General features: G+C 39.3%; 1 protein-coding gene across 1 annotated transcript in view; it reads right to left on the reverse strand.

Moving 5' to 3' along the window:
* Nucleotides 1–215: 215 nt before the first annotated feature.
* PTCHD1 (patched domain containing 1) overlaps nt 216–12,793 on the reverse strand; it is a 35,069-nt gene continuing 22,491 nt past the window's right edge. Inside the window, exon 3 of the mRNA XM_083884738.1 lies at nt 216–4,033. Coding sequence (XP_083740864.1) covers nt 2,379–4,033 — 1,655 coding nt within the window. The 3' untranslated portion in view covers nt 216–2,378. The remainder of the gene's footprint in view (nt 4,034–12,793) is intronic.

Genomic DNA, 12,793 nt, shown 5'->3' on the forward strand with positions numbered 1-12,793 from the left:
GGAGATCACAGAAAATCTACAGTGAAGTATATTTAAGGAATATTTTTTGGCTGGAAAACATAGCCCCAAGCCTGAGTCTAAAGAAAACAGGGGAAACAGATCTTTTTCCTAGCCTTACATTCATTTGGCTGTCTTCAAGGTGTCCGCCTGTGTTCTGCCAAGGCTGAAGTTGTTGTTACAGCTTCCCAGCTGCCACCGAAGCAACTGTTGTTTACTTAAGCAAAGAGCCTGTGCATTCCTGGACACAGCTTCATTTCTTCTGGTTAGGGAAGGGACTTATCCAGGGGAAAGTAAATGTTGCCAGCTGTACTGCTGACTTGTTTTGCTAGTGAGAATGTAACATTTTGCTTCAGGGCAAAATATCTGGTTATCTTATTTTCCGCTAGGAAGGATGTGTCAGAAGTATCTCTTTGCCTGAAAATTAATATTCAGTAGGTGGCATTTGCAGGTTTTGCACAGGGCATTTGGAGGTCACTGGGATTTGGATGCTAAAGAGATGTTTAATGCAATGAAGCACATCCTGGGTTTGTGACCATGGACATCCTAGCGACCATACAGGTACCACAGGGAGCCTCCTGGGCCACAGTGCTCCCATTGCTCCAAGCCCCATGGCTCTTGCAATACCCCTTCCCCTCCAGATACTGTAATTGAAGCAAAATTTGTGCCAAATGCTGAAAACTTTTCAAGTACTCTTAGTTTCCAGATGAGCTGCAAAAGGGAGTCTGGTTGGAATACATTCATGTTGCACCACAAAGCAACAGTCCATAAGAAACCACCTGACACACCAGGCCAGCTTCCTGCTACTGGGTTTTCACAAGTAATGTATGGTCAGAATACTCTCAGCAAAACCTACAGAATTGGCTTACATATCCCCACTGGGGTTCAACCACATGATAAAACCTTGCAGTAATGAGCCTGTTGCTCTTAAGGATGGAGGGGGCAGAGGAGGGAAGAGATGCTGCTTTATCGGTATTACTCCACATCACAGATGCTGACAGAATTATTGATTTAGAACTCACGGCTCCAAAAAGACTCAGTAATGTAATCTTTTTAAGTTTTTTTTTTTTCTTTTCTTTTTTTTTTCTTTTCTTTTTAAATTTTTTTTTCTTTTTTTCCCTCTCAGATGTGATGTTTTTGATAGGCCTTTTAGATATGGGCTCTTTGGGACATTGCTAAACTTGCTGCTGCTAAACTACAGTGCCAACCTTTGGTTTGTTCCACACAACTCTCACTGTCTCCTATCTCCTGGAAGAGCCCATACCTGCAAGGTCTATTGCTTTACAGGTACTCTAGGAAGATTGAGGGATTAAGTTATACATTATGTAAAACTACCCACTAATCCTCTTAGTGTGCATTACCAGTGAATGGCCTGAAATAGGCTCTCACTAAAAGAGCCCTAACATTCACTTTTGTGATGACATTTTAGTATTTGAGGTTTGTATCATGGATTTTGGTGCTGAAATATTCAGTACACCATCTTCTGTCTGCTGCTAGATCCACTCATATGTCTTAGTAGAGTGCTAACAAAATTACAGTTGGTAAAGCAGATTACATGTTTAACTAGTAGCGAGACATGTATAAAATAGAATTATATATTTTCTAGAGTGACAGAGTCACATGGATCTTTTTTGTTCTTTTTTTTTTTGTTATTTTTTGTTTTTATAAGAAAAAGAAACAGCTATAAAACCATGATTAAAAATATTACAAGGGATGATTTCCATTTTAAAATAATGATACTTTTAGAAAAAAAAAAAGTGTTTCATAACATAAAAGTGTTTGGAAAGCACTTGGTTGCTGTGTACTGCCTTCTTTCCCAGTACAGTTTGCTATCTTTTATATAGTTTTGCATAAATGTTTAGATTAGGGGAGAAAAGAAAAATTAAATGTGATGGCAAAGACTTAGAAGAGCTGACTCACTGACTTGAGTTATTGCTGTGCAGAAAGTTTGTAAAGCCTTTACATCCAGTGAACATTTAGTGCTACTTCAGCCTTGACAGTTGACCTTTCAACATGATTTGGTTTAGCCACAATAATTGCAGCATCTGCAGTACAGGTGATGCAGACAACTGCTTAAGAACACAACTTCTTCCATTAGATCTTACTTCATGCATCTAAAATTTAACCTCTCTTTGCATGGCTGTGCAAATTCTCCCACATTCCCTGTTATAGGAACTGAGCAAGGTACAATACCCCGGCTCTTTTTATTTTTTAAATTTATTTTTAATTTCTCCCATAATTTTGAATATTCCTGGATTTAGCTTAGAGGAAGGAGGGGAAAACCTCCAATCTCCCTCTTGTTCCCACACATTTAGTCAGTACTGGTTTCTTTCTTTTTTTCTCAGTAAGACCTAGTGTAAAAAAGCAACCAACAAATCAAGTTAGACTGTTGTAATTTGGTCAACCACTCGGGTGCTATCCATATCCACCATTTCAACACACTCTATTTCCTCACGGTTTTCAGGATTCTTCTTCTCTTTCCTCTTCTTCTTGGAGGGTGGCAGGAAAGTCAGTATCACAGGTAAAATGGCAAAGCAGTGAAAGAAGGTGACTAATGCTATTAAAAACAAGCACCTGAACAGTGTACGGGTCAAATTTGAAGGCACAGCTGCAAGAGGAATCAGACCAACAATATAGCAGAGGTAGCTCTGCAAAATAGCTACCCCATGGACTTCCAGGGCATTTTTCACCCATTTAGTTCTTGTGAACTCTTTGCCCAGGACAAAGGTTGATAACAGTGGAGCACAGTTGTCAATTGTATAATTAATTCCGTAAATTAAGCACAACACAGAAATACAATCTAGTTCCACTTTCCACAAGGTCATAAAACCTATAACTCCAAATTCAACCGAGGCAACAGTTAGAGTGAGCCAGACATTGATCAGAGAGTCTGCCACCAGGAATGCAGAGAAGAAGAGCAGAAATAAAGCACTGATGCAGGAGTTTTGTAAGGGGGCTCCCACTGAAGAGGCATAACGATCCATGTACACAAATGATGGATTGAAAACGATGAATTTCACCTTGGAGGTGAGAGAGAGCTTCCTCAGGGTCTCCAGGAGGTCATAAAGTTCTTCCCTCTTGGTTTCCATTGTCTTGGCCACCAAGAACATCCTGGAGGCCACAACATCAACTTCATTGTTGTATTTCTTGGAAAAGATGATATCCTCTGAAAAATGGGCAAACTGAGGGGTCTTCAGGAAGGAGTTCCTCAACATATCAGTGAAATTCTTCTTCGGCAATCCAGTGGATATGTTGAGTTTCCTAAGGTAATTTAAGTAGCTTTCGAACCAAGATATCCTCACAAAGCCCTTGGTATACTCCAACACATCCTCCTGGACACTGGTGTTCCAGTACTCGATCGACTCGTAGATGTAGAACCCAATGACAGGGCTGTAGTTACTGAAATACTTCTGCTGGGCAGTTGTGTACTCGATGGTCCGAGTCGCAGTCGCTACGATGTTGCTCAGGTCTGACCCCTCACTGACCTGCAGGTAGCCCATTAAGGCAAAGGAAATATAAACAAGGTAAAAGAGAACTACAAAAGGCTTGACGTAAGTGTTTGTTATCCAGTCACAATAGTAGCGTTTCAGGAACCACACCAAAAGATGACTCTCGTAAGTGTTCGTTTCCTCTGAATCATCCGTGTCCTCACTGAATCTGGCTGTCAGAAGAAACCTATACCATGCAGGCTTCTCTTGCAATACCTCTGGCTTTGGTACCTTTCTGCAGAAGATACTATGCTGGTAGTTGTTTTCTATGTAGCCAGTAAACACCAGGCTGGAACCATAAAAGGAGAGTACATAGAGGTAGTTGAAGAAAATTGCAATACAGGAATTGCAGCAGAAAATCCTGGCTGCTTCAATGTTAGTGAAGGGACTGGCACCTATTCCAAAAGTGACCAGATACATGGCAGTGGTGAGAGAAAACGAGAGCATGGAATCTGCAAATACAGCTGCAGTCCTTTCTTTAACATGTTGGTCTTCTCTAGTTTTTCTCCAGGAGGACAACATTTCAAAAGTCCCATACAACCCATGACCTACAATAGAGAACAAAGGTAGTGTTTAAAGTATTCAAATCCGGAATTGCACAGAAAAAAGTAATGTGGACATGCTAAAAGGCTCAAAGGAGACAGAGCTGGATGCTACCAGTGCTTGAAGGAAACATCCTGCAGAAGAGAGAAATGATTAGGAGGTGTAAACCACAGAAGCACGTTGCTACCTGCCCAGCAAACCTTACTGCCAGAGCTTGAGGAGAATCCTGCACTGCTGCACAGTATTCACAGGTTAAAGAAATAGGATTTTTTTACTCTGCTTGGCTGTTTTGTTTCATTATTTCTGAGTGCCTGTGATGGAAGATGCTTTTGAATTAGTTTTTTCTGGTGATGGTGTCTGACCTGTGGTGAAAACAAAGAAATATGACCTTGAAGTGCCTGTGCTGGAAGCAGAGCATTAGTTGGCTGCTTTGTAGAATATCTGTAAAAAATGAAAATTCCACATAAGCTGAAAATTATCAATTAAATCAGTTACTGATTTCTCCACTTCCTGTACAAATTTTCCGCCAGGAAAAAGAAATCCTAGAAATGAAACAAACAAATAAAAGCACAAATGAATTTTAGAGGAGGAGAGTAGTAAAACTGATAGCTGCTATATAAGGCATTGGTCTTCTTTATATATCTAAGACATTTTCTTGGCAATGCCTACATTTTGTAATGTATTTAATTGACTCTTAAAATGGATATACCATCCACAAAACAAAAGAAAACCCGTTGACCTAAAATCCTGTGTTTAACCCCCAAGTGCAGGTAAATCAGGAAAAGTACATCCTTTTATTTTAATCCCTGGTTGGTCATCTTCCTCTTACAGTTTCTATGTTGTGAAGATGCATTTGGAGGACACAGACCTCTGCTCCCTGGTAGTGAACTTGAGCTGGGAATGCAGCCATTGACCATCTACCAGGTGAAAGGAGCTGAAGTAAAAGTAGTTTGATGATTTACACAGAGATAAACAGAATATAGTCTTTGTATCACACCTAAAATGTGAGATGGTGATATTTTCTCATAATCATTCATTATAACATTCATCTTAAGAGATCAATTACATATAATCCCAGCCTCTTTGGTGTCTTTTAATTCTTCCTCTTCCTTATTCTTTTGCTGATTTTGACGTCACTTGTCTGCTTCTCTGGTCTGCTCTTGCATTATCTCCAGAAATTCCCAAAAGTCAGTCCACTGTGTTTTGCTTTTACCCATCTTCTCTGATAGTACTATATAAAATGATCAGTGCTAAATTAGCTGCTGATAACACTGAAGTGCAATCACTGAACTTTTGAATCTGATTCTCCAGTCAGGAAGGTCAAGGTAATTCACAGATCTCTTAGAATTTCAGGCTGTCTGCAGAGTACCAAAACTGCTGTATCATCTCTGTTCTCTCCACCTGTAAACAATTTTCACTTTTGCTACAAGGACTATAAATACAAGTCAAGAAACGCCAAGCAAATGAGGTGTTTTGAAGAACTGAAAGACCACAAGATATATTAGGGATGTTGGAACTAAATGATCTTGAAGGTCCCTTCCAGTGCAAACTATTCTATGATGCTGTGAGTCTATAACCATGTTTATTTTTAAATGCACCATACAGGCTAAGTATTTAATTATCTTAACAAAATAACCCTTTTGTGGTCAGCACTTTTACAGTAGGGGCAGTTGTTGCTGATACACTGCACCCTTCCTGAAATATGTATTTTGACAGATGGCAGAGCTGGTCACTCTGTTATGCTGAAAAGAATAGGTATGGAGTTTTTTTATAAAAAAGTTACAATTCAGAGCTCATAAATTGAGACAGTAGGACAGCTGATGTATCTCCTTATCACCTGGTGTTTAATGTAATGAAGTCCATGCTCTCATGTATATCAGATATTTTACCTATTTTGTTATTTAGAGTCGTGGCATGGACCTCAAATGTCCAGTCTGTAGTAGTATTATAGACCTGGCTTTGGCATTCATCTTAATTTCCCCCAACAATGTTTTACAGCTGCTTTCAGAGGCCAGGTCAAGACTGTCAATTTGATAACTAGCACTGTGCCCCCTCTTAAAGCTAATGGGGAATACTGGAAGTCCCCAGACATAAAATCAAGCAAAAAGCACAATCAGTGACTGGCACCCTGTTGCTAATTATGCTTCAAATAGTTATGTTCTAGGCTCAGTAGGGAAAGCTATTAAGCTTGCTTTCAGTGTGTTCTTTGTAAAGACAGACTGACCTTTATTTAAATGTAACTGATCACTTGCCAAAGTAGGGAGTGAGAGGTTTAATCCATTTATGGCTCCCGTGAGTCCTGCAGACAGGCTCGTCTGCGAATTTCACATGGCATCACACGCATTAGCATTGAGTGAGCAAAACAGAACAAAATGAGGTCATTGAATATTACAAATTACTTCCATCATGAGCTTTAGCTATAGCATGTTTCTGTAACAAAAAAAACCCAGTGTTAATAAGCTCTTGCCTAAAAATACTCAAATAGCCATATTAATTTGGAGAACCTTTGACTCTGCAATGAGAGAAGGAAATTAGAGCTAGTTAAACATGATGTTTTAACAGGTATAAGGCTTTAGATAATTCTTGATAACATAACTTCTGATACCACATTCCTCCTTTAAGCAGGAAAAATAAAACCACAATTTGCTCTTACATAATCTTCAAGACTAAGACTCTAAAATGGAATCTGATTTAGAGAACTGCTCAAGTAAATGCATGAAGAGGCGTCACCACATGTGCTCCACAAAGTCAAGAGAAAAAAAATTGGATACTCTCCTATTTTAGGATAGGTTCGTTTTGTTGTTTGCTACACAATCAGTGTACTAGGAGCTGGTATTTTCCTTCAATTGTACAGTTTGTGATTTCTCTGTCCATTTCGTTGATTGCTACAGAATTTTCATTTACATTTAGGAGGACATGCCTAAATGACAAAGTTGCAGACTTTTTGCAGCAGTGGCATTCCTGACCTGATCCACTTTCCTCCAAGAAAAAATTAGTCCCAAATTCAAGCACAAACTAGGCTTGGTAGTCAAAAGATTAGCTGTATTTAGGTAGGACGGGATTTACCTAAACTAACTTAACTCTCTAAATACTGACTGTAAACACAACTTGGATAACAATCCCCAACACTGTAACTCGCTCATATAAGTCTAACCCACAAAGACTAGGGCAGATATCTCCATGGAAGCATTTTGAGAGAATTTCTTTCACTTCTCTGTCATTTCAGAGTTTTAATTTTTTGTATCCCTAATTAATTTGCACCAATTACCTTTATTTCTCTTGCTGTTGCTACATCTACGCCATGTAATATTAATGAGACGAAGGCAAATTTTTCCTCGTAAATAAATGCTGTAATTGCTTCAACTGATTTTCCCTTTTTAATAGAGATTTAGCCACAAATCTGTAATCATTTAGAGCAACTTGTTCATTATTCACGGTCATTCAGTAAATAACAAATATGAACTCAAACAGCTAATGGGCTACTGGAGATCTTTTCCTGCTGACATTTGCTGTTATGATTCACCGGTCGTGCCCTACAGTCAGGCTGTACAATCATGAGCTAACAAGAAGCACACAGAAAGATGGGAGTTTTTTTAAGAAAAAGAGGTTCAGGGTCAAAGGAAAATGTTAAAGGGATAGGAGAAGAGTATTGGACAAAATGGGAATCAAACTTTTTTCCTTGTTCTTTTTCTGCCACTTTGCATTTAGGAGCTACTTCTGCCATGTGTTAGAGGACACATTCTGAGACCAGACATTCTGACTTTTGTAGCCAAAGAAAATGAAGACAAAAATTACTGTTAATGCTGAGGATCTCACAGGTTTTTCACACTGAGATGGGCTACCTTTAATTTTAGAACCTGGTAAGGCTACCTTTAATTTTAGAACCCAGTAATAATAGTAATGCTACCAATAAACCAAATAAATTAGGTTTAACTTAAATACAGCACTTTTATGAGTAGCCTGAAAATGCTATAAAAAGTTTCATTTGCCTCCTTCAGAAACAAGTCTCCCAATTACACATGCTCTTCAAAATCAATGCAGAGCATATATCAGAAAAAAAGCACTTGTAGGAAGTGGTGAAAATGAAAGCAAAATTTTCTCTTCCTTAAAATTATCAAATCATTTACCTCATTTTAAAATACTACTTATCTGCAGGCACTGAAACAGTTCTTTTTAGTACCATTTTCAAACCTGAAAAAAGAAATGCATCCTTTCCCCTGTTAAGTGGTTGTTCAAGCAAGGGGCCTCCATGAACTGGCACAGGCAGCCCAGGCTTAGTGTTGGCTCTGCTCCTGACTTTGAGACCAAAGCAGAGGGAGGAGAAGGGATTTAAGCAGCCCTAGAGCCTGTGAGAGGGCAGCAAAGTGACCTTCTGGTCACCAGAGTCACAAACCAGTTGTCTATTTGTTTAGCTTAATTGCTTACCTGAAACAAGGGCTGCTGCCTGCTTTTGTAAAACAAGTGAGGGGTATGTTCAATTTTGCACTAAAATCGTGTTAACTTTTGATCTCATTGTGGTAGAGATGAAGCTTGGCTATCCAAACAGAGTTCTTCCACCAGAGAAATTAAGGGGAATGATTGAGAAAGAGGTTTTTGGTTTTTCTGTTTGCACTTTTACCCATCTATGAAAGTAGAGAATAATAGTATTCTCTGGGTCTCATCTTTTTTCTCCTTATTGTTTTGAAGGTTGTATGTCTCTGTATGTGTTTGACACTTGAGTAAAATCTCTTTGAGTGAAATGTCACTTACAGGTTGTGAAGTTCCAGCCTTCTGTGTGGAAGGTCGCATTTCAGGGGTAATAGATTTTATCAATCCCATTTTAATGCAGAGGCACCCCAAACACTAATAACAACAGACCTGCCCCTCAAGGAGGCTGAGTGCAGCACCAGGATGTATGGTGCTCATTAACCGCCACAATTAACACCAATAAAGCATCAAACTGTCTTCCAGAGGGGGCACACCTCACTAGTGGCAAAGCTGGGCTATGGGGTGTTTCTCCCTTCTCAGGCACTACTGACCCTCTCCTATTGAAGTTTTCTGCTCCCACATGGCTACTAATTCACCTGTTTTAGTCTACACTGGAACTAAAGGAATGGTGGGGATCAGAAAGTAGCCTTTTTTTTTTTTCTTTTTTTAAGGTTCCTTTTGAAACAAAATTTTTTCCTGATGTTGATGGCAGAAAAGACTGTCTGAAATGGGTAATGACTCATGGTAGGATACATGGGAGCCTTGTAAACTGGGTGGGTGAAAATTTGAAGTGGAAGCATGCTCTGATGGAATTTCTGAGGTTAAGTGCGGATTTTGATTTAAGGTTTTTGCTTGCACTGTAATGGCTGCATCCCTGTAACACTATCAGTTCAGCTGGACCAATATTGTCCCATTCAGGTAGATTTAAGCTTGAAATCACCCCACCGAATTGGAGTACTTGTCTGCAAGAGGAATTTAGTGTCCTGTGAAAAAGGATGTGAATGTACAGAGGGCAAACTATGTTGCACCAGCTTTCTTTGTGGATATCTGTGAAGCACAGCTTGATTCACATTCAAAGTGGAGTGAAATATCATCCTCAGAGACAAACACCAGATGAATTAACATGAAATAGCTAGGATGCTGTAAATTCATATCCCAGCCTGCTGCCAATGCAGGCAAGGTCTCAAGAACTGCTCCTGTGCAAAAATAGTACATAGGAGATCAGAATCATATCACAGGAATTGCCCTTTCCAAAACGGTACCTGCAATAACATATGATATAATGAAGGTGCAATGAATTCCTAGCTGACAGTATTAAAAATAACAATGCACACTGCTCAACTCTCGGACTACTTTCCACAGTAATGTCAACAAAGAGGCTGAGATAATTTCCCCCTGCTGACTTATTTTTTTCCAGCTAGATCAGTGATCTCATCAGCTCCCATCTTCTGACAAGCCAAGTGAAACTGCTAATCTGGACTCCCTTTGTCACAGGAGCTGCAATCAACCAGTTGTTGACTAAATACCTGTCCTGCCTCTGTGGCCTCTCCCAGCAGGCACAATTTCAACCCAGAACATACAGCAGGCTCAAACTGCTACTGAATGTGACAGGCAGAGCAAGAATATTTGCATCCAGCTGAAGCAAACATCTGGCTGTTCTCACTAAAATAATAAAATACTATACCTAAACAAGATCCTTCAGCATGCAGATAGAATCAACACCAAGCCTAAATTACACAACACTTTTCACCGAGTGGATAACAATTTACCAGCAAGGGTTGAGCTGACCAGCTATACCATCATTAGCATGCTGTTTTAACAAACCCTAAGCAAGGTCCAACTTTGTGGTCCATAAATGGTGCAATACTCCAGTTTTGCTGCATGAATGTCAGACCTGAAGGAGGGTGTGTAGTGCTGAACATCCCACAGTGCAGACTTGTCTGTCCCAAACATTTGTGCTGAGCTGAGAAAATGCACTATGAATCCTACTTGCTTTTCCTACACTTGACTGTTTGTGGGAGTCCAGTTAACAATGTAGAGTAAAATCCTAGAGGACACTGACATCCTGTAAGGTACTCATCTAAACACCTGTGTTTCCAGGCAGCAGTGTTCGTCTCAGGGGACTTGTGACTAAGGAGCTGCAGGCTGTGGACAGTTGAATAGTGTTAAAAGCATCCTCTTTGGCAAAGTGATTGAAGTCCCAGCCACACAAGCACAGCCCGACCTCATTTCATACCTCCAAGCACAGGTTCAAAGACCAAGTAAACCTGAATGTTATCTGCAGGCATGGTGTATGGATCCAGGACACATGAAGAGCAACATAGGATGGGATGTACTGGTGTAAGCAAAGGCTGTACATATTGCAGTGCTTTATTTACCTCCCGTCACACAGACTCTACATGTCAGTATTGAAATTGCATTACAGGTATGACAACACACCTCAAAAACATGGTAATAGTACCTGCAATTATTGTTTTAAAGGCTACTAAATTTTATACATATTATCACCTAAGATGTACTATGGCTGCAGGTACTAACAACTGACTTGGGATCTTCCCAATAGAGAAACATACTGAAATTAGGTAGGTGAGCCTGTTAGGTATCTAGGCATGAAACATTCGATCAATCTCTGGTTTTGCTTTACATTTGATTATTAGCCATTCACCCTCCAGTGTCAGGCTGATCGCTCCAACTATGTTTACAAAAGCACTGGCCATCCCAGCCAGAAAGCCCCATGCATGCCAAGTATTCCTCAACATACTACCAGCATCAAAAACACAGTATCTTGGTGCATGCACACCAGATAAAAATCTGCCTCAGTCTCTGGAAAGTTGTGTTTTGAGCTGTATCTACTTGGCAACAAAATAAGAGAAACCAAAATGTTTAATAATATGCTCTCAGAATCTGCTGTGTTTCACAGCTGTGGGTGTTTGTGCCCACAGAAATGCACCATGAAGAGAAAGTGTCCCCGTGCAGCACTTGCTGGCTTGGTTGGTGCGTGCAGAGAAGACGTCTTCAGCTGCTGCTCAGTGCTCCACACTGGGAGACCACAATGATATTTTCAGTCATAGATCCTGCTGGAAGACTCTCCGGGCCATTAAGCCTGCACTCAAATTGCTTAATGCACAGTCAGGCAAATGGGGTGTGTCTGGAAATCCAGCACAAGGTTGAGGGCTCACTTAGGTCTTGTGCAGTGCTCCCAATCACAAAAGGGGAGTAGGTTCCTCATAAGACTCGTACAGATCTGCTGCACCAGAGTAATTTAGATCCCAGTCTTCTGGCAATGAATGTCTGCCATAATATCCTACATTTTTAAACGGAGCTTTTGAAAATGGAGCACCCAATCAACTCTTTGCTCTCCTGTGAAACAGTCTGTTTTGGTCAGGTTTTTTTCTGACCTATACTAAAAAGTGCACACTTGCACAAAGCAGGCACGGACAAAATGAAACCACCCCCTCGGACTCACCTTAACTTGTGGGGACACACTCAGCAATGCTTGGGGTACATGGTGCATGTCAACTATAAACTCCCCAGTACTATTTTTTATCATGGCAAACAAACAATGAGCCAATGTTTTAGAAAATGGTACAAGTCACAAGCTAATTTTAAAACCATGATCACATATTACATATACATATATATATATATATATATATATATAAATATAAAAATAAACCATGATGACATATAACTACTGAAATGAAAGTCATTCTACATATAAATCTCTAGCTTTGAAGAAATACATACACATATATGAGGCACACATAAGCATTCTGTAATTTTTCTATCCATATAAGGGAAAAAGAAACAAAGAGAATAATAAGTATTTTAATTAAGTAGAATTAAACAATGCCTTGGTATTCATAGTCCTAGATGTCACCACAATCTCTAATCAGCAATGTTAGTAACATGGTTCACCACCTTTTATTTTTGGAGCATGTGGATTTTAGAGCTATATACTAATTAAAAAACCCTTACTATTTAATATTGTGTTTTCAAATTATTTTTTTCAAAGGATACCAATTTCTGTTTAAATTAACAGCCTTCTATTGTAATGATTATACATGCAATTTAGCATTTACATGGTTAATCCTGAAATGACCCATTGATTTCAATAAAATAAGAATATTAATTTAGGTTTTGGGAGAATGATGGATATCTTTCTTGTATCATCCTTTTTTATTTTTGAAACAATGTAATATTTAAGTTTTTCTTGTTACAGTGATAAACACATTTTAAAAACAGATACATTTGAGAGAAAACTTGAGTGGCTCTTGTATTTCGATAAGCAGAATAAG

The sequence above is a fragment of the Zosterops lateralis genome (genome assembly GCF_965231275.1).
Source record: "Zosterops lateralis genome assembly, chromosome: 2".
NCBI classification, from domain to species: Eukaryota; Metazoa; Chordata; class Aves; order Passeriformes; family Zosteropidae; genus Zosterops; species Zosterops lateralis.